Source organism: Artemia franciscana, chromosome 7 (genome assembly GCF_032884065.1).
Source record: "Artemia franciscana chromosome 7, ASM3288406v1, whole genome shotgun sequence".
NCBI lineage: Eukaryota > Metazoa > Arthropoda > Branchiopoda > Anostraca > Artemiidae > Artemia > Artemia franciscana.
This window is the reverse complement of record NC_088869.1, coordinates 54633881-54652111: the sequence shown is the minus strand read 5'-3', so window position 1 is coordinate 54652111 and position 18231 is coordinate 54633881. Positions and strand designations below refer to the sequence as shown.

The window sequence follows — 18231 nt, the reverse complement described above, 5'->3', positions numbered from 1 at the left end:
ATGTTCAATATGATATATTTTTATGTAATACACTGTCAAATCAAAAGTTTAAGATTGGAAATATGTATGTATATAGTGCTTGTGAAAAGATTAAGTAATTTGATTAGGTTGAAAAAGAGGCACATGTCAGGAAAGATGTGGAACTCTTAAAGTATGATGTGGGGGATAATATCATCGAAAAAGGCATATTCTTTAGACCTTCTAACTATGCTGAAAAATGGGCATCTCAAAACTTTTATTGGATGTTTTTGGGGTCGCCATTTTCTTTTACCCTTCAATTACCTATGACTCTTAAAAAGGGTACCGGCCCTAGGATGCCGTTGGGAGATATTATTTTACGGAGGGTCTTGTGCGAAAGTTACAACAACGTGGTTCATTCATTGCTACTTACAACACAGATCATATAAAACTAAAAAAAATCATTAGTAACAAGCATGGTTAATTTTTTGAAGACTTTCCACGCTAACCCATATAAGGCACTAAGAGGCTTGGGGAGATAAGATTTTTAAAGTTTTGCTAGAAACTTAGGATATTTGTTGTAAAGATGGCTCAAGACTTATGTAACATTATTCGGTTTTGGTTTGTATGTTCCATCTGATAACCTATCTTCTTCGACCCTCCACTTAGAAACCACCTAAAATGAGAAAGGACTAAAAACATTCCTTTTACCAAGGGAGGTGTTTAAATTAGGAAATCACTGATTAATCAGGAACGTAGCCCAATTAACTTGGGGCTAGTTAACACTGAGGGATGAACAATGATTCACCGAGCACCATACCACAGACCATCTGAGTTAATACAATTGCTGATATTAAGTGACAGTGACTTGTCATTTTTGACCCAGGAGTGATCATGGGAAAAATAATAGGGAACAAAAATAGAAAAGAGGAACGATTTTTTTTACTAATACTTTTTTTACTAATTGTAAATGATTTTCTACGTTTAAGTAGGCAATCTTATTCTGTGATATCAACACTTTATTCTCGTTTGTCCCTTGTTTAGGGGATTTAATCAGGAGATGTCTTAATCTTAAGCTTAGAACTTCTCAGGAAGCAAATCTGTTTTAGGTCATTTATATCATTTTAGAGCATATATTTAGACCCAAAACTTGTAATGTACTTTCAGCTTATTACATATTACTTTTGACACTCCTTAAAATAAGGGGTTAATATCAAACACTAGCAAATAGCATTTCATCCATTTTAAGCTTGATTATTAATTTTTGGAGTCAATTTTACTATGCACGAGCTAAAATGATATTTAGATCCCGCAATTTAAAAAACTAGAAATTTCTATGCGAATCAGGTCTCATTGCTATTCAAAAAAATGAGAATTCTTATAAAAGCAAATGAAATAGAAAGATCTTGCTTGAAGAAATATGATATTTGAAGGCTGAAAGTTTTAACTAAAGTGGAATTCTTGTCGCCTTTCTTGCTCGCCAGATAATGATTAAGGAAAAGTTGATTAAAATACTGTTTGTTTCTAGTAAAGCTGTCACGACCCTTTTGACTTTATAAAGTGCAGGGTTGGAGGGAGTAACCCCATTCTTTATGCGATAATTTTTTAAATGCAATAATTTATAGCGGCTGGTTACTTGCTGTTGAATTAAGAATCTTTTAATTGCACCACTTTTTTGAATATTAAATGTAGTCAAAAAAGCAATTTTAATTTTTTTTTTCGGCTGTTTCAAAACTTGTGCTTTAACCTTTATACTGTCATAAGTATTATGAGCTTGTGTAAAATGATACTGTTCGACAAAACAGTTGCTAGTGCGGAAGAGTAATGGGCGCCCATAAGCTGAATTTTAGGGAGAGAGGGCTTCCCTGGTCTAATCGCCACTTCCAATGTTGTATAATAGAAATTGAAAAACAAAAATGTAAAAATATGAGACAACTTTATTCACCCCGGGAAGGTGGGGGGGGGGTGGTGGCACCCCTCCTTATGGGCACCCATTAGAAGAGGTTACAATGAACTCAACACAAAGCTTTCAAAGTTGTTATCAGAAGTTTAACAAAAATTGAAACGCTAAATTCCAAGCTATGTGGAAAATTCAATGTAGAGACATGACATAATCTTAGAACCTTGAGAATAGAAATAGATCATACGAGTTTGAAAAAAAAAATTGACTTCGTTAGAAAAACAACTTGATAATATAGTAACCAATAAAACACATTTAGGTTTTCAAACTAATTCCAGAAACTAATTACAGGTGGAAAATTCAATGTAGAGAAATGACATAATCTTAGAACCTTGAGAATAGAAATAGATCATTCGAGTTTGAAAAAAATAAATTTGACGTCATTAGAAAAACAACCTGATATTATAGTAACCAATCAAACATATTTGCGTTTTCAAACTAATTCCAGAATGTCATAATTGCATAAGTATTTCGAAATATTCTCGTAAATATTCCGAACTTTTAGGAAAACAGCTTTTGCCTTAGGAAAAGAAAGAGCGTGGTCTTAGAGGTGGAACAATATCTCTATCAAATATTTCCATCACATATTCAATTGATATGTTAAAAAACGCAAAATGGTTTTAGCAGATCTAGGAAGAAAAATCAGCTCAGCATTGAGATCCCTCAATTCTACCCCAACAATAAGCAAAGAAGTACTAGATGACCTATTGAAAAAAATTGCAACTGCCTTGATTGAAGCTGATGTTAATATTCGACAAGTTCTGCAGCTCAGAGAAAATGTAAAAAGTGCAATATCTTTTAATGATCAAGCTGCTGGTCTAAACAAGCAACAGATGATTCAAACGGCTGTTTTCAGAGAGTTACTAAAACTCGTTGACCCTGGTGTGCCAGAATATAAGCCAACCAAAGGAAAAGCAAACGTTTTTATGCTTGTTGGTCTTCAAGGATCAGGGAAAACAACAACGTGCACAAAGCTCGCCTATTATTATATGAAACGAAACTGGAAAACTTGCTTGGTCTGTGCTGACACTTTCAGAGCTGGTGCCTATGACCAAATTAAGCAGAATGCCACGAAGGCTAGAATTCCCTTCTATGGTAGTTACACAGAGAGTGATCCAGTTGTAATTGCATATGACGGTGTTGAAACCTTTAAAAGAGAAGGATTTGAAATTATTATTGTTGATACAAGTGGTCGTCATAAGCAAGAAGATTCGCTTTTTGAAGAAATGCTGCAAGTTTCAAATGCTGTGAAGCCAGACAATGTCATTTTTGTCATGGATGCCTCCATTGGTCAGGCATGTGAAGCTCAGGCTAAAGCATTCAAGCAAAAAGTAGATATTTGTTCTGTCATTATTACTAAGTTGGACGGTCATGCTAAGGGTGGTGGAGCCTTAAGTGCTGTGGCATCTACAAAAAGCCCTATAGTTTTTATTGGTACTGGTGAGAAAATTGATGAATTTGAGCCTTTTAAGGCTAAAACTTTTATTGGAAAATTATTGGGACATGGAGATATGCCAGGACTAATTGAGAAACTCAAGGAACTGGAATTAAATGACAATCAAGAATTGGCTGAGAATTTGAAACATGGCAAATTCACTCTTCGTAATTTGTATGAACAGTTCCAGAATATGTTGAAGATGGGTCCGGTTGCACAAACTCTGCAAATGATTCCAGTTATTGGACAAAAAATTCTAGAAAAAGGTGTTGACAAAGACGCGACGACAAGATTGAGAAAAATTATGGCTATTATGGATTCAATGAACAATAATGAGCTGGACCATGAGGATGGAGCTAAACTTTTGAAGCAGCCTGGTCGAATTAGACGAATTGCAAGAGGCTCAGCAGTGAGAGAAACAGATGTTCAAGATCTAATCAGCCTATATTCAAAGTTTTCAACAATGGTGAAGAAGAGTGGCATCCAAGGACTTTTGAGAGGAGACATAGCTAAAAATTTGAACCCAATGCAAATGAGTCAATTGAATCATCAAATGGCAAGGATGGCGAACCCCCAGATCTTAAACAGTATGGGGGGAATGAAAGGACTGCAGAACATGATGAAGGATATGTGCTCTAAAATGATATAAATAATATTAAACAGAGATTTACTTCCTGAGGAGTACTAAGTTTAAGATTAGTGCCTCTCCAGATTAAATCCCCTAAACAAGGGTCAAACGAGGATAAAGTGTTGACATCAAAGAGCAAGATTACTTACTAAGTATCATTATTAGTAAAAATTTTCGTTCCTCTTTTCTAATCGAAAGAGGAACGATCGAATCATGCTGCAGGGGAGATCGAATCATGCTGCAGCAATGCACTGCAGGGCCGAAGCAAGGACCTTGGTAGTCAAGAAGCATCGTTAATCTGATACAATACAACAAATTCTAGTGCCTTATTTGTGTTTGTGCAGGAAGTCTCCAAAAAATTAACCATCCTTGTTACTACTAATTTTTTATTTTTATCTGATCTGTGTTGTAAGTAGCAATGAATGAACCACGTTGTTGTAACTTTCACCCAAGACACTCCTTAAAATTATATCCCCCCAAAAGCAATCTAGGGCCGGTGTCCTTTTTAAGAGTCAAAGGTAAATTGGAGGGTAACCGAAAATGCCAACCCCAAAAACATCCAATCTAAATTTTGAGATGCCCAATTTTCAGCATAGTTGAAAGGTCTAAGGAATATGCCTTTTGGGATGATATCATCTCTTTCATGGCATCGTTCCTGATATGTGCCCTTTTGACAACCTAATCAAATTACTAAATATTTTCACAAACCCTATATACATAGCTATTTCAAACTTTAAACTTTTGATTTGACAATGTATTACATAAAATCACATCATATTGAACACTCAGGAAAAAGTTCTCAGTTTAGATCTTTATAGTAAAGAATAATCGCCAGAGAATAAATCAACACTTCTTTTTTAGTTCTTTTAGTTTTTACCTTTTTTAGTTTTTTTTAGTTTTTTAGATGAAATTTTTTTTTAGTTTTCTCCTTTTTTTCTTTTTAGTTTTTTATTGGTTTTTACCTTTATGTTAGCTTATTTTTCAGTTTTTTCCTTTTTTTTTAGTTTTTTCCTTTTTTTTATTTTTTTTTATTTTTTAGTTTTTTTAGTTTTTTACCTTTTTTTAGTTTTTTTAGTTTTTTTAGTTTTTTTTAGTTTTTTAGCTTTTTTACTTTTTTTTATTAGTTTTTAGTTTTTTTGTAGTTTTTGCCTTTTTTTAGTTTTTTCAGTTTTTTTTAGTTTTTTATTGGTTTTTACCTTTATTTTAGCTTATTTTTCAGTTTTTTCCTTTTTTTTAGTTTTTTTTTAGTTTTTAGTTTTTTTAGTTTTTTACCTTTTTTTAGTTTTTTTAGTTTTTTTAGTTTTTTAGCTTTTTTATTTTTTTTATTAGTTTTTAGTTTTTTTTTGTAGTTTTTGCCTTTTTTTTAGTTTTTTTAGTTTTTTAGCTTTTTTATTAGTTTTTAGTTTTTTTTGTAGTTTTTGCCTTTTTTTAGTTTTTTTAGTTTTTTAGCTTTTTTATTTTTTTTTATTAGTTTTTAGTTTTTTTTGTAGTTTTTGCCTTTTTTTAGTTTTTTCAGTTTTGACGTCACCTGATCCAGTTTTTTCAGGTGACGTCACCTGATCCACGATCCACAGATCCACAGACAACTTATTTTTATATATATAGATAGTTTTTTTTTTTTACTTATGTCCTGGTCGTCATTTATACTCCCTGTGTCCCGTTGCTTTGTTGATTGCTAATCGAACATTCCTTTTGTCCTGGTCGCTTTCTCTTTGAGTGTCGTCATTTATTTTTTTCTTTTTTAGTTCTTTTAGTTTTTACCTTTTTTAGTTTTTTTTAGTTTTTTAGATGAAAATTTTTTTTAGTTTTTTCCTTTTTTTCTTTTTAGTTTTTTATTGGTTTTTACCTTTATTTTAGCTTATTTTTCAGTTTTTTCCTTTTTTTTAGTTTTTTTTATTTTTTATTTTTTTTAGTTTTTTACCTTTTTTTAGTTTTTTTAGTTTTTTTAGTTTTTTAGCTTTTTTACTTTTTTTATTAGTTTTTAGTTTTTTTTTGTAGTTTTTGCCTTTTTTTAGTTTTTTCAGTTTTTTTTTAGTTTTTTATTGGTTTTTACCTTTATTTTAGCTTATTTTTCAGTTTTTTCCTTTTTTTTAGTTTTTTTTAGTTTTTATTTTTTTTTAGTTTTTTACCTTTTTTTAGTTTTTTTAGTTTTTTTAGTTTTTTAGCTTTTTTATTTTTTTTATTAGTTTTTAGTTTTTTTTGTAGTTTTTGCCTTTTTTTTAGTTTTTTTAGTTTTTTAGCTTTTTTATTAGTTTTTAGTTTTTTTTTGTAGTTTTTGCCTTTTTTTTAGTTTTTTTTAGTTTTTTAGCTTTTTTATTTTTTTATTAGTTTTTAGTTTTTTTTGTAGTTTTTGCCTTTTTTTAGTTTTTTCAGTTTTGACGTCACCTGATCCAGTTTTTTCAGGTGACGTCACCTGATCCACACATCCACAGACAGACAGACAACTTATTTTTATATATATAGATAGATAGATAGATAGATATATATATATATATACTAGCTGTTGGGGTGGCGCTTCGCGCCACCCCAACACCTAGTTGGTGGGGGCGCTTCGCGCCCCCCCCCCAAGGCCCCCCGCGCGCGTAAGTCGTTACGCGCCATATTAGTTACGCGCCATTGTAGTTGTGTCCCTATGTCCCACCTGTGAATATAGATAGATATATATATATATATATATATATATATATATATATATATATATATATATATATATATATATATATATATATATATATATATATATATATATATATATATATATATATATATATATATATATATATATATATATATATATATATATATATATATATATATATACTAGCTGTTGGGGTGGCGCTTCGCGCCACCCCAACACCTAGTTGGTGGGGGCGCTTCGCGCCCCCCCCAAGCCCCCCCGCGCGCGTAAGTCGTTACGCGCCATAATAGTTACGCGCCATTGTAGTTGTGTCCCTATGTCCCACCTGTGAATATAGATATATATATATATATATATGGTTTTAACTACGTAAAACTTGCGAATATACAACATTCTTTGCTGTCCCATTGTCTTTGCATATAAATAGATTGTCAGGTTATCCCCCTGTTTCCCCCGGTGTCCCCGTTGTAGTTGTGTCCCTGTGTCCCGGTCGTCATTTATATTCCCTGTGTCCCGGGTCCCGGTCATCATTTGTATCCCGGTGTCCCGGTCTGTATATACATTCGTTTTTTAGTTTTGTTTTTCTCCTTTATTTTTTTCCTTTTTTTTTCTTTTTTAGCTTATTTAGATTTTTAGATTTTTTAGTTTTTTTTATTAGTTTTTAGTTTTTATTTCTTTTTAGTTTTTTTGTCCCGGTCGTCATTTATATCCCCCTGTTTCCCCCGGTGTCCCCGTTGTAGTTGTGTCCCTGTGTCCCGGTCGTTATTTATATTCCCTGTGTCCCGGTCGTCATTTGTATCCCGGTGTACCGGTCTGTATATACATTCGTTTTTTAGTTTTGTTTTTCTCCTTTATTTTTTTCCTTTTTTTTTCTTTTTTAGTTTATTTAGATTTTTAGATTTTTTAGTTTTTTTATTAGTTTTTAGTTTTTTTTTCTTTTTAGTTTTTTTGTAGTTTTTACCTTCTTTTTAGTTTTGTTAATTTTTTTTTTTACTTGTGTCCTGGTCGTCATTTATACTCCCTGTGTCCCGGTGCTTTGTTGATTGCTAATCGAACATTCCTTTTGTCCTGGTCGCTTTCTCTTTGAGTGTCGTCATTTATTTTTTTCTTTTTTAGTTCTTTTAGTTTTTACCTTTTTTAGTTTTTTTTTAGTTTTTAGTTTTTTTAGTTTTTTACCTTTTTTTAGTTTTTTTAGTTTTTTAGCTTTTTTATTTTTTTTATTAGTTTTTAGTTTTTTTGTAGTTTTTGCCTTTTTTTTAGTTTTTTGTCCTGGTCGCTTTCTCTTTGAGTGTCGTCATTTATTAGTTTTTTCCTTTTTTTTTTTAGTTTTTTATTGGTTTTTACCTTTATTTTAGCTTATTTTTCAGTTTTTTCCTTTTTTTTAGTTTTTTTTTATTTTTTATTTTTTTTAGTTTTTTACCTTTTTTTAGTTTTTTTAGTTTTTTTAGTTTTTTAGCTTTTTTACTTTTTTTATTAGTTTTTAGTTTTTTTTTGTAGTTTTTGCCTTTTTTTAGTTTTTTCAGTTTTTTTTTTAGTTTTTTATTGGTTTTTACCTTTATAGTTTTTTTAGTTTTTTAGCTTTTTTATTTTTTTTATTAGTTTTTAGTTTTTTTTGTAGTTTTTGCCTTTTTTTAGTTTTTTCAGTTTTGACGTCACCTAATCCAGTTTTTTCAGGTGACGTCACCTGACACATCCATCCACACATCCATCCATCCATCCATCCACAGACAACTTATTTTTATATATATAGATATATATATGTTTTTAACTACGTAAAACTTGCGAAAATACAACATTCTTTGCTGTCCCATTGTCTGTGCATATAAATAGATTGTCAGGTTTACCGACTCTTGAACATGCAACATATAATGGTCCATGGGAAAACAATCCGTATTCAGATCTCTACCTCATGATTCTAATGATTGCTCTTGAGCTTTGTTGATGGTGATTGCTAATCGACCATTCCCTGAGTCGCCATCGTTATTTATATATCCCCCTGTGCACCCTGGCGTCCCCTTTGTAGTTATGTCCCTGTGTCCCGGTCGTCATTTATATTCCCTGTGTCCCGGTCGTCATTTGTGTCCCGGTGTTCCAGTCTGTGATTTCTCTTTGAGTGTCCCGGGCGTCATTTATATTCCTTGTGTCCCGGTGTCCCGGTCGTCATTTATATCCCCCTGTGCCCCCCGGCGTCCCCATTGTAGTTGTGTCCCTGTGTCCCGGTCGTCATTTATATTCCCTGTGTCCCGGTCGTCATTTGTATCCCGGTGTCCCGGTCTGTATATACATTCGTTTTTTAGTTTTGTTTTTCTCCTTTATTTTTTTCCTTTTTTCTTTTTTTTCTTTTTTAGTTTATTTAGATTTTTAGATTTTTTAGTTTTTTTTATTAGTTTTTAGTTTTTTTGTAGTTTTTACCATTTTTTTAGTTTTTTTAGTTTTTTTTTTTTTACTTATGTCCTGGTCGTCATTTATACTCCCTGTGTCCCGGTCGTCATTTGTGTCTCGGTGCTTTGTTGATTGCTAATTTATATTATATTTATATTTATATTTTTTATATTTATTAATATTTTTTTAGTTTTCTTTTTCTCTTATTTTTCAGTTTTTTCCTTTTTTTTTAGTTTTTTCTTTTTTAGTTTTTAGTTTTTTTTTGTATTTTACCTTTTTTTAGTTTTTTTAGTTTTTTTAGTTTTTTAGCTTTTTTAGTTTTTTTATTAGTTTTTAGTTTTTTTTTAGTTTTTGCCTTTTTTAGTTTTTTCAGTTTTTTTTAGTTTTTAGTTTTTTACCTTTTTTTTTAGTTTTTTTTAGTTTTTTAGCTTTTTTAGTTTTTTTTCTTTTTAGTTTTTTTTGTAGTTTTTACCTTTTTTAGTTTTTTTTCTTCTTTTGTATTAGTGTGAAATAATTCAGACGTCATATGCGGACAAACACGACGTCACTCGACAGACAGACAGACAGACATAACCCACAAACAACTTATTTTTATATATATTTATTCATATTTTTTTAGTTTTCTTTTTCTCTTTTATTTTTCAGTTTTTTCCTTTTTTTAGTTTTTTTCTTTTTTAGTTTTTAGTTTTTTTTTAGTTTTTTACCTTTTATTAGTTTTTTTTAGTTTTTTTAGTTTTTTTAGCTTTTTTAGTTTTTTTATTAGTTTTTATTTTTTTTGTAGTTTTTGCCTTTTTTTATTTTTTTCAGTTTTTTTTAGTTATTAGATTTTTACCTTTTTTTAGTTTTTTTTAGTTTTTAGCTTTTTTAGTTTTTTTTTTCTTTTTAGTTTTTTTTTTTGTAGTTTTTACCTTTTTTAGTTTTTTTCTTCTTTTGTATTAGTGTGAAATAATTCAGACGTCATATGCGGACAAACATGACGTCACCTGATCCACACACAGATCCACACACAGACAACTTATTTTTATATATATAGATATATATATATATATATATATATATATATATATATATATATATATATATATATATATATATATATATATATATATATATATATATATATATATATATATATATATATATATGTTTTCTAACTACGTAAAACTTGCGAATATAAAAAAATTCTTCGCTGTCCCATTGTCTCTGCATATAAATAGATTGTCAGGTTTACCGACTCTTGAACATGCAACATATAATTGTCCATGGGAAAAACAATCCGAATTCAGATCTATACCTCATTATTCTAATGATTGCCCTTGAGCCTTGTTGATGGTGATTGCAAATCAAACATTCCCTGTGCCCCCGTTGTCATTTATATATCCCCCCTGTGCCCCCCGGCGTCCCCGTTGTAGTTGCGTCCCTGTGTCTCGGTCGTCATTTATATTCCCTGTGTCCCGGTCGTCATTTTTGTCCCAGTCTGTAATTTCTCTTTGTGTTTCCCGGTCGTCATTTATATTCCCTGTGTCCCTGTCGTCATTTGTGTCCCGGTGTCCCGTCTGTAATTTCTCTCATTATTCTAATGATTGCCCTTGAGCTTTGTTGATGGTGATTGCTAATCGAACATTCCCTGTGTCCCGGTCGTCATTTGTATATCCCCCCTGTGCCCCTGGCGTCCCCGTTGTGGTTGTGTCCCTGTGTCCCGGTGGTCATTTATATTCTCTGTGTCCCGGTCGTTATTTGTGTCCCGGTGTCCCAGTCTGTAATTCCTCTTTGAGTGTCCCGGTTGTCATTTATATTCCCTGTGTCCTGGTCGTCATTAGTCCATGGGAAAAGCAATCCGTATTCAGATCTATACTTCATTATTCTTATGATTGCCCTTGAGCTTTGTTGATGGGGATTGCTAATCGAACATTCCCTGTATCCCCGTCGTCATTTATATATCCCCCCTGTGCCCCCCGGCGTCCCCGTTGTAGTAGTGTCCCTGTCGTCATTTATATTCCCTGTGTCCCGGTCGTCATTTGTGTCCCGGTGTCCCAGTCTGTAATTTCTCTTTGAGTGTCCCGGTCGTCATTTATATTCCCTGTGTCCCGGTCGTCATTTGTGTCCCGGTCTGTAATTACTCTTTGAGTGTCCCGATCGTCAGTTGTGCCCCGGTTGTTCATGGGAAGAACAATCCATAGTCAGATTTAAACCTCATTATTCTAATGATTGCCCTTGAGCTTTGTTGATGATGGTTGCTAATCGAACATTCCTGTGTCCCCGTCGTCATTTATATATACCCCTGTGCCCCCGGCATCCCCGTTGTAGTTGTGTCCCAGTGTCCCGGTCGTCATTTGTATTACCTGTGTCCTGGTTGTTATTTGTGTCCCGATGTCCTAGTCTGTAATTTCTCTTTGAGTGTCCCGGTCGTCATTTATATTCCCTGTGTCCCGGTCGTCATTTGTGTCCCGATCTGTAATTTCGTCAGTCGACAAACATGACGTCAGTCGACAAACAACTTCATGACGGCATAATGCTCAATCCTTACAATGACGTTAGTCGACACAGAACCATGACGTCAGTCAACAGACACACACAAACAAACAACTTAATTATATCTATCTATTAGCCGTTGGGGTGGCGCTTCACGCCACACCAACATCTAGTTGGTGGGGGCGCTTTGCCCCCCCCCCAAGCCCCTCGGCGCGCGTAAGTAGTTACGCGCCATATTAGTTACGCGCCATTGTAGCTGTGTCCCTGTGTACCACCTATGAATATAGATAGATTTATATATGTGTTTTGAACTACGTAAAACCTGCGAATATACAACATTCTTGGCTTTCCCATTGTCTGTGCATATACAAAGCCTTATGTACTTATAATGACGTCATATGCAAACGCTCTTTTTAAAAACAAACAAACATGCATATACACAACTCGTTTTTATATAGATAGATAGATAGATAGATACAATACAAATTAACTGCGTAAAACTTGCGAATATACAACATTCTACGCTGTCGAATTGTCGCTGCATATAAATAGATTGTCAGGTTTACCGACCCTCGAACATGCAACGTACAATTGTCCATGGGAAAAACAATCAGTATTAAGATCTATACCACATTTTTCTAATGATTGACCTTGAGCTTTGTTGATGGTGATTGCAAATGCTAATCGAATTAGGAATTGCAATCTGTTAAATTGAAAAGGCAGATCCGTTGGAATCATGGGAATACGAGGAATAAGAACAGCCTCACCCTCAAAAGGCCCTGTCAAGATTGTGGCCTCTATTACGTTTTCCATTTTTTTTATGGCGAGTCGCGTGCCATTGCAAAGCTTTGGTGGGTTGATATTTCTTAACAGTATTATTGGTATGCCTATTTCTAGTTGTAGCACGTGCGGTGGAAACCCTGAAAGATCCACGGAATTTGAAAATTCAGATGGATAATTAACCGTCTCATTTGGTTCCAAAACTGTGTCGACTGACTTGTAAAGGACTGCCTGGTCTCGAATCTCGGTTAAAACAATATTGTTGATTTCGTGGACGTCTATATTTTTGGGTGCAAAAATCGCTCTTTCATTTAATATTTAATATTTTTATAATTGTTTAGAATATAAGGAAATACTTTCTCAATCAATTCATTTTTGGACGTCACTAAATTACAGAATTCAGCAGGTAGTTGTATACATCCTGAAATTGAGTCTACTGGGAGCTTTCCGTTTCCAATTGCCAGAAATTGATCTGAAAATGTTTGACCAGAGTCATCATTTTGCAATGGGACACACATATTTGTAGTTAATTTTAATTTTTTTACGTGTGCCCATAAATTAGAATTTTTCAGGCAAGCATTCATTTCGTCTGCAGGGGTTGATCTAGGTATTATAGGTAATGTTTGCCTGAAATCTCCCGCAAGCAATATTAATGTGCTGCCAAAGGGTTTCAAATTCCCTCGAAAATCTTTCAAACATTGATCCAGAGCCTCGAGAAATTTTTTGTGTGCCATTGTGCACTCGTCCCAAATAATAAGTTTGCTTTGCTGCAATACTTTACCCATCACAGATGATTCGGAAATATTGCACGTGGGGGTTTCTGTAGAATGCAAATTCAGAGGCAATTTCAAAGCGGAATGAGCAGTTCTTCCACCAGGCAGCAACGTTGCGGCTATTCCGGACGACGCAATTGCCAACACTATATCATTTTTTGATCGAATTGATGCCAGAATCAGTTTTATCACAAACGTTTTACCAGTACCTCCTGGCGCATCACAAAAAAAATTTCTCCAACGTTGTTATCGACACAATGCATTATCGTATCATAAATGTCTTTTTGTTCCGACGTTAACTTGGAAATGTTATTTTGTACGTACGACAATAGATCACTCGTACTGTAACTTTGTTCACGATCCAATTCTACACATATCGAAACAGCAGCGGTACGATTAGGTGAAGGCATTCCCAAATCCTGAAGAGGTTTGTTTGCCATACATACGCACAAATCTTCTATAATAACTAAAGTGTAGTTATAAATTTCTTATGTAATGTCAAAAGTCATATCTGACGTCTCTAACCGTTTTCGATGGAGTATATCTTCGGACATTTTCGATTTATATTTTCCCCATAACTCTGTAGGAGCTGAAGGAGAGCAAGTTGTTAGAATGATTCCATACAATGCACGAATTTGATTTGGAGTTGACGCTTCGCACGCGTCATTGATGCAGTTATCCCAGTGTTGGTCATTCTCCAATAAATTCAGAGCTTGGCATGCACTACGGTAAGTGTCATGTATAGTACCGTTTACAGTTCTCAAATACTCAAAGGACGTCGGACCGAGTACATTCACCAAAAGCAGGCGTAGAAAGAAGCATTCATGTTGATTGGGGTGAACGGTGTAGAGTTTTCCTATCGTGGTATCTTTGAAGATGATAGGTTGGCCGTCGACTGACTTACCCTGTTTTCGACGTTCAAATACTTTATTTTTAGTATTCCACGTGTAACACGAAGGTACTTCAGTATACAGTAGTTTTTTTGCAGAAGAATCATTTTTGCATAGCGAAAAGAAAGCAGTTAACTTTGTATCTTGTGGATTCAGGGCTCTTTGTTGCACGTTGGATTCCGAAAAATAAACACGTTGACCATTCTGTAAATGTACCGCTAAGTGAACAACAGCTGGACTACGTTCATGTATCGGAAATGAAAGAATTCGCCAAACAGCTTCATTACTGCTTATGTATCTTCCTGCCTGATATTGTACGATTTCATCGAAATCTTTGATTTCGAACTGCAAGCCAGAAACTGCCATGTCACTGCCTTTGTTGACGTATTTACATATGTATTTGATTGCCTTTACAGAGTTAAAGTATTCAACGTTTATGTGTGCATTAAATGTTTTTGATAATAATGGGGAATATGGAACAACCCACTGGTTATCTACTTCGATGGTGGTACCGTTACGCTTCTTTATTATTGTTGTTTTACCGCCATCTTCAGTAGATCTTCTTCTATATTGTGGGTAACCATCATTGCCAGTAATTGTGTTGGGTAATAAAAGTCGAGGATATTGCTTTGTGCACCTTCCTTTGGCCATGCATGGTGAATTTTCGTTCAGTGCACCGCAAGGTCCATGTATCATATTTTTTACAACAATATCATATAGCACCTTATCGACATTTTCATCAGGTATTTCAGCGGAAATCACATCATCAATTTCGTTATAAGTAATTTTATAATGTAGCCAGATTAGTATATGTGCGTGTGGTAATCCTCGTTTTTACCATTCCACTGAGTACATCCAGCATCGCACTGACCCAAACACTTCAAGTTTTACTATGTAGTTTATCAGTGATTTCAACTTTTGCCGGAAGACACGGGTCGTAATGTCAAGTCTATGAACCGCCGATTGTCCTTGAAGTAAAAGCTGCTGTATCTGGTCCCTAGATTGATTACACGTAAATGTAATAAATAAATCTGGACGACCATAGAGACGAACATACGTAATAGCATCTTGAGCATATTCATGCATATGACGGGGACTGCCAGCATATGACGAAGGTAAAATCGTTAATCTTCCAACGTTTGTAATATTACCGTCATTTACAACTGCATCTCGCAAATGAATGTATTGTTCAAAGCGGAGCTTGGTCTGATTCAGACGGATATTATCTCGAGGTAAAAACTGATCACCGACCATAACGATTGCCACTTCGTCGATAGTTGGAGCATTGTATCTACGCATATGTTGGCCAGGAGGCGTTTTGTCAGCGGAAATAACAATTTTTTGCGAATCAGTAGGCATAAAATCGATGGCTGTTTTGAACAGACGCACTAAATTATTATTTTCGTGGAAAAGATGTTGCAATTGGGAAACGATGGTCCTTTCAACGTCGGGAGAAATTTCGCAACGTGCATTCAATTCAGAATTTCTATCACTGATGAAGTACAATTGTAAAAATCTATGATTCTCGCCTGAGAATGGTGGTAGGGACCCTGCTCTATGATAAATTTGCCCTTTTACTTTGAAAGTAGGCATAAATTGATCTGGATTTTCGATTTGGGCACCAAATGACGTCATTTGGAAACATGAGTTATATTTTCTGATCTGTGATAAAGAAAACGCTTAGATTCTGACGTAGTTCCAGTAAGCAAAGTCTTCAATGGCTCTGGTGGTGCAGCCAGTAGAGGAAGTTTAACTTTTCCTGAGGCGCAACACATTCCCATTGTTTCACCATTAAATTTCAAAGCCTTGCAATAGGGACAAATTTTAGACATAGTCCCTATTTGAACACATCTACTCAAGCTATAATCATCGACTGGGCTGTACCTGAATGCTAGGCGAAAATTTTCAGGTTGCTCTTGTGATTCCTCGGCACGCTTTCTTTTGGTGATTTCTCTTTGAGACGCAAGCCTAATTTCACGCTGCTGTTGTGATTCCTCGTCACACTTTCTTTTCTTACTTTCTCTATCAGCAGCAAGTCCGTTTACTTGCTGTTCTTGTGGTTCCTCGGCACGCTTTCTTTTCTTGCTTTCTCTATCAGTAGCAAGTTTTTTGGCATAGACTCTTTGAGCAGCTTCCTCGGCTGTTGACATTGTAGGTTCTTCAGTCATTTTACAATTAAACATTTTTCCGTGAACGAATATCTTAAATACCTTTAATGACGTCATCGTCATAACAAACATGATATGTTGACAGCGAAGAATGTTGTATGTTCGCACGTTTTACGTAGTTAAAAACACACACACACACATATATATATATATATATATATATATATATATATATATATATATATATATATATATATATATACTAGCTGTTGGGGTGGCGCTTCGCGCCACCCCTACACCTAGTTGGTGGGGCGCTTCGCGCTTCCCCAAGCCCCCCCGCGCGCGTAAGTCGTTACGCGCCATATTAGTTACGCGCCATTGTAGTTGTGTCCCTGTGTCCCACCTGTGAATAGAGATAGATATAAATAAATGTTTTTAACTACGTAAAACATGCGAATATACAACATTCTTCGCTGTCCCATTGTCTGTGCATATAAATAGATTGTCAGGTTTACTGACTCTTGAACATGCAACATATAATTGTCCATGGGAAAAACAATCCGTATTCAGATCTATACCTCATTATTCTAATGATGTGTCCCTGTGTCCCGGTCGTCATTTATATTCCCTGTGTCCCGGTCGTCATTTGTGTCCCGGTGTCCCAGTTTGTAATTTACGTGCCATATTAGTTACGCGCTCTAATGATTGCCCTTGAGCTCGAACATTCCCTGTGTCCCCGTCGTCATTTATATATCCCCCTGTGCCCCCCGGCGTCCCCGTTGTAGTTGTGTCCCTGTGTCCCGGTCGTCATTTATATTCTTTTTAGTTTTTACTTTTTTTTTTAGTTTTTGTTCTTTTTTCTTCCCTGTGTCCCGGTCGTCATTTGTGTCCCAGTGTCCCAGTCTGTAATCCCTCTTTGAGTGTCCCGGTCGTCATTTATATTCCCTGTGTCCCGGTGTCCCGGTCTGTATGTACATTCGTTTTTGAATTCGTCTTTTTTTTTAGTTTTATGTTTTTTACCTTTTTTTTAGTTTTTTTTTAGTTATACCTCATGATTCTAATGATTGCCCTTGAACTTTGATGGTGAGTTGATGGTGATTGCGAGAGGATCTGAGAGGTTAAACCTCTCAGATCTACAACCTGAAACATAACGCTCTACCAATATTAGTTACGCGCCATTGTAGTTGTGTCCCTGTGTCTTTTAGTTTTATTATTGGTTTTTACCTTTTTTTTAGCTTTTTTAGCTTTTTCTTTTTTCTTTTTAGTTTTTTTTTCTTTTTCAGTTTTTAGTTTTTTTAGTTTTTTTTATTAGTTTTTAGTTTTTCTTTCGTTTTAGTTTTTTTCGTTTTTACCTTTTTTTTAGTTTTTTTTTAGGTTTTAGTTTTGTAGTTTTTACGTTTTTTAAGTTTTTTTTTTCTTTTTTATTTTTTTAACTTTTATTAGTTTTTTTTAGTATTCTAGCTTTTTTAGTTTTTTTTTAGTTTATTGTTTAGTTTTTTTTGTAGTTTTTACATTTTTTAGTTTTTTTCTTCTTTTGTATTCAAGGTTCGAACCTGGAATCTCTCGAACCTAGAACCTGGAACATACCGCGTTACCAACTCAGCTACATCAGCTTGTATACTTTCGTTTTTGAATTGGTATATGATGAAATAATTCAGACGTCATATGCGGACAGACAGACAGACAGACAGACAGACAGACATAACCCACAAACAACTTATTTTTATATATAGATATATATATATATCTATCTCTATTCACAGGTGGGACACAAGGACACAACTACAATGGCGCGTAACTAATATGGCGCGTAACGACTTACGCGCGCGGGGGGGCTTGGGGGGCGCGAAGCGCCCCACCAACTAGGTGTTGGGGCGGCGCGAACCACAACCCCAACAGCTAGTTTTTATATATATAGATAGATAGAAAGATACGTCAGTTGACAAACATGACGTCAGTCGACACACAAACATGACGTCAGTAGACAGACACACAACTTATTTTTGTATATATAGACTTCGTCATTTATATTGTCGTCATTTATATACCCTCCTGTGCCCCCCGGCGTCCCCGTTGTAGTTGTCCCTGTGTCCCGGTCGTCATTTATATTCCCTGTGTCCCGGTCGTCATTTGTATCCCGGTTTCCCGGTCTGTATATACATTCGTTTTTGAAATGGTATATGATGAAATAAATTTTTGTATTTTTC

At 34.6% G+C, this 18231-nt stretch overlaps 1 protein-coding gene across 1 annotated transcript; it reads left to right on the top strand.

The window, feature by feature from the left end:
• Window positions 1-2532: 2532 nt before the first annotated feature.
• On the top strand, window positions 2533-4823 carry LOC136029469 (signal recognition particle subunit SRP54-like). Its single transcript, XM_065707892.1, has one exon. It carries the CDS (start codon window positions 2533-2535, stop codon window positions 4000-4002), a length of 1470 nt encoding a protein of 489 aa, XP_065563964.1. The 3' UTR covers window positions 4003-4823.
• The last annotated feature ends 13408 nt before the right edge of the window (window positions 4824-18231 follow it).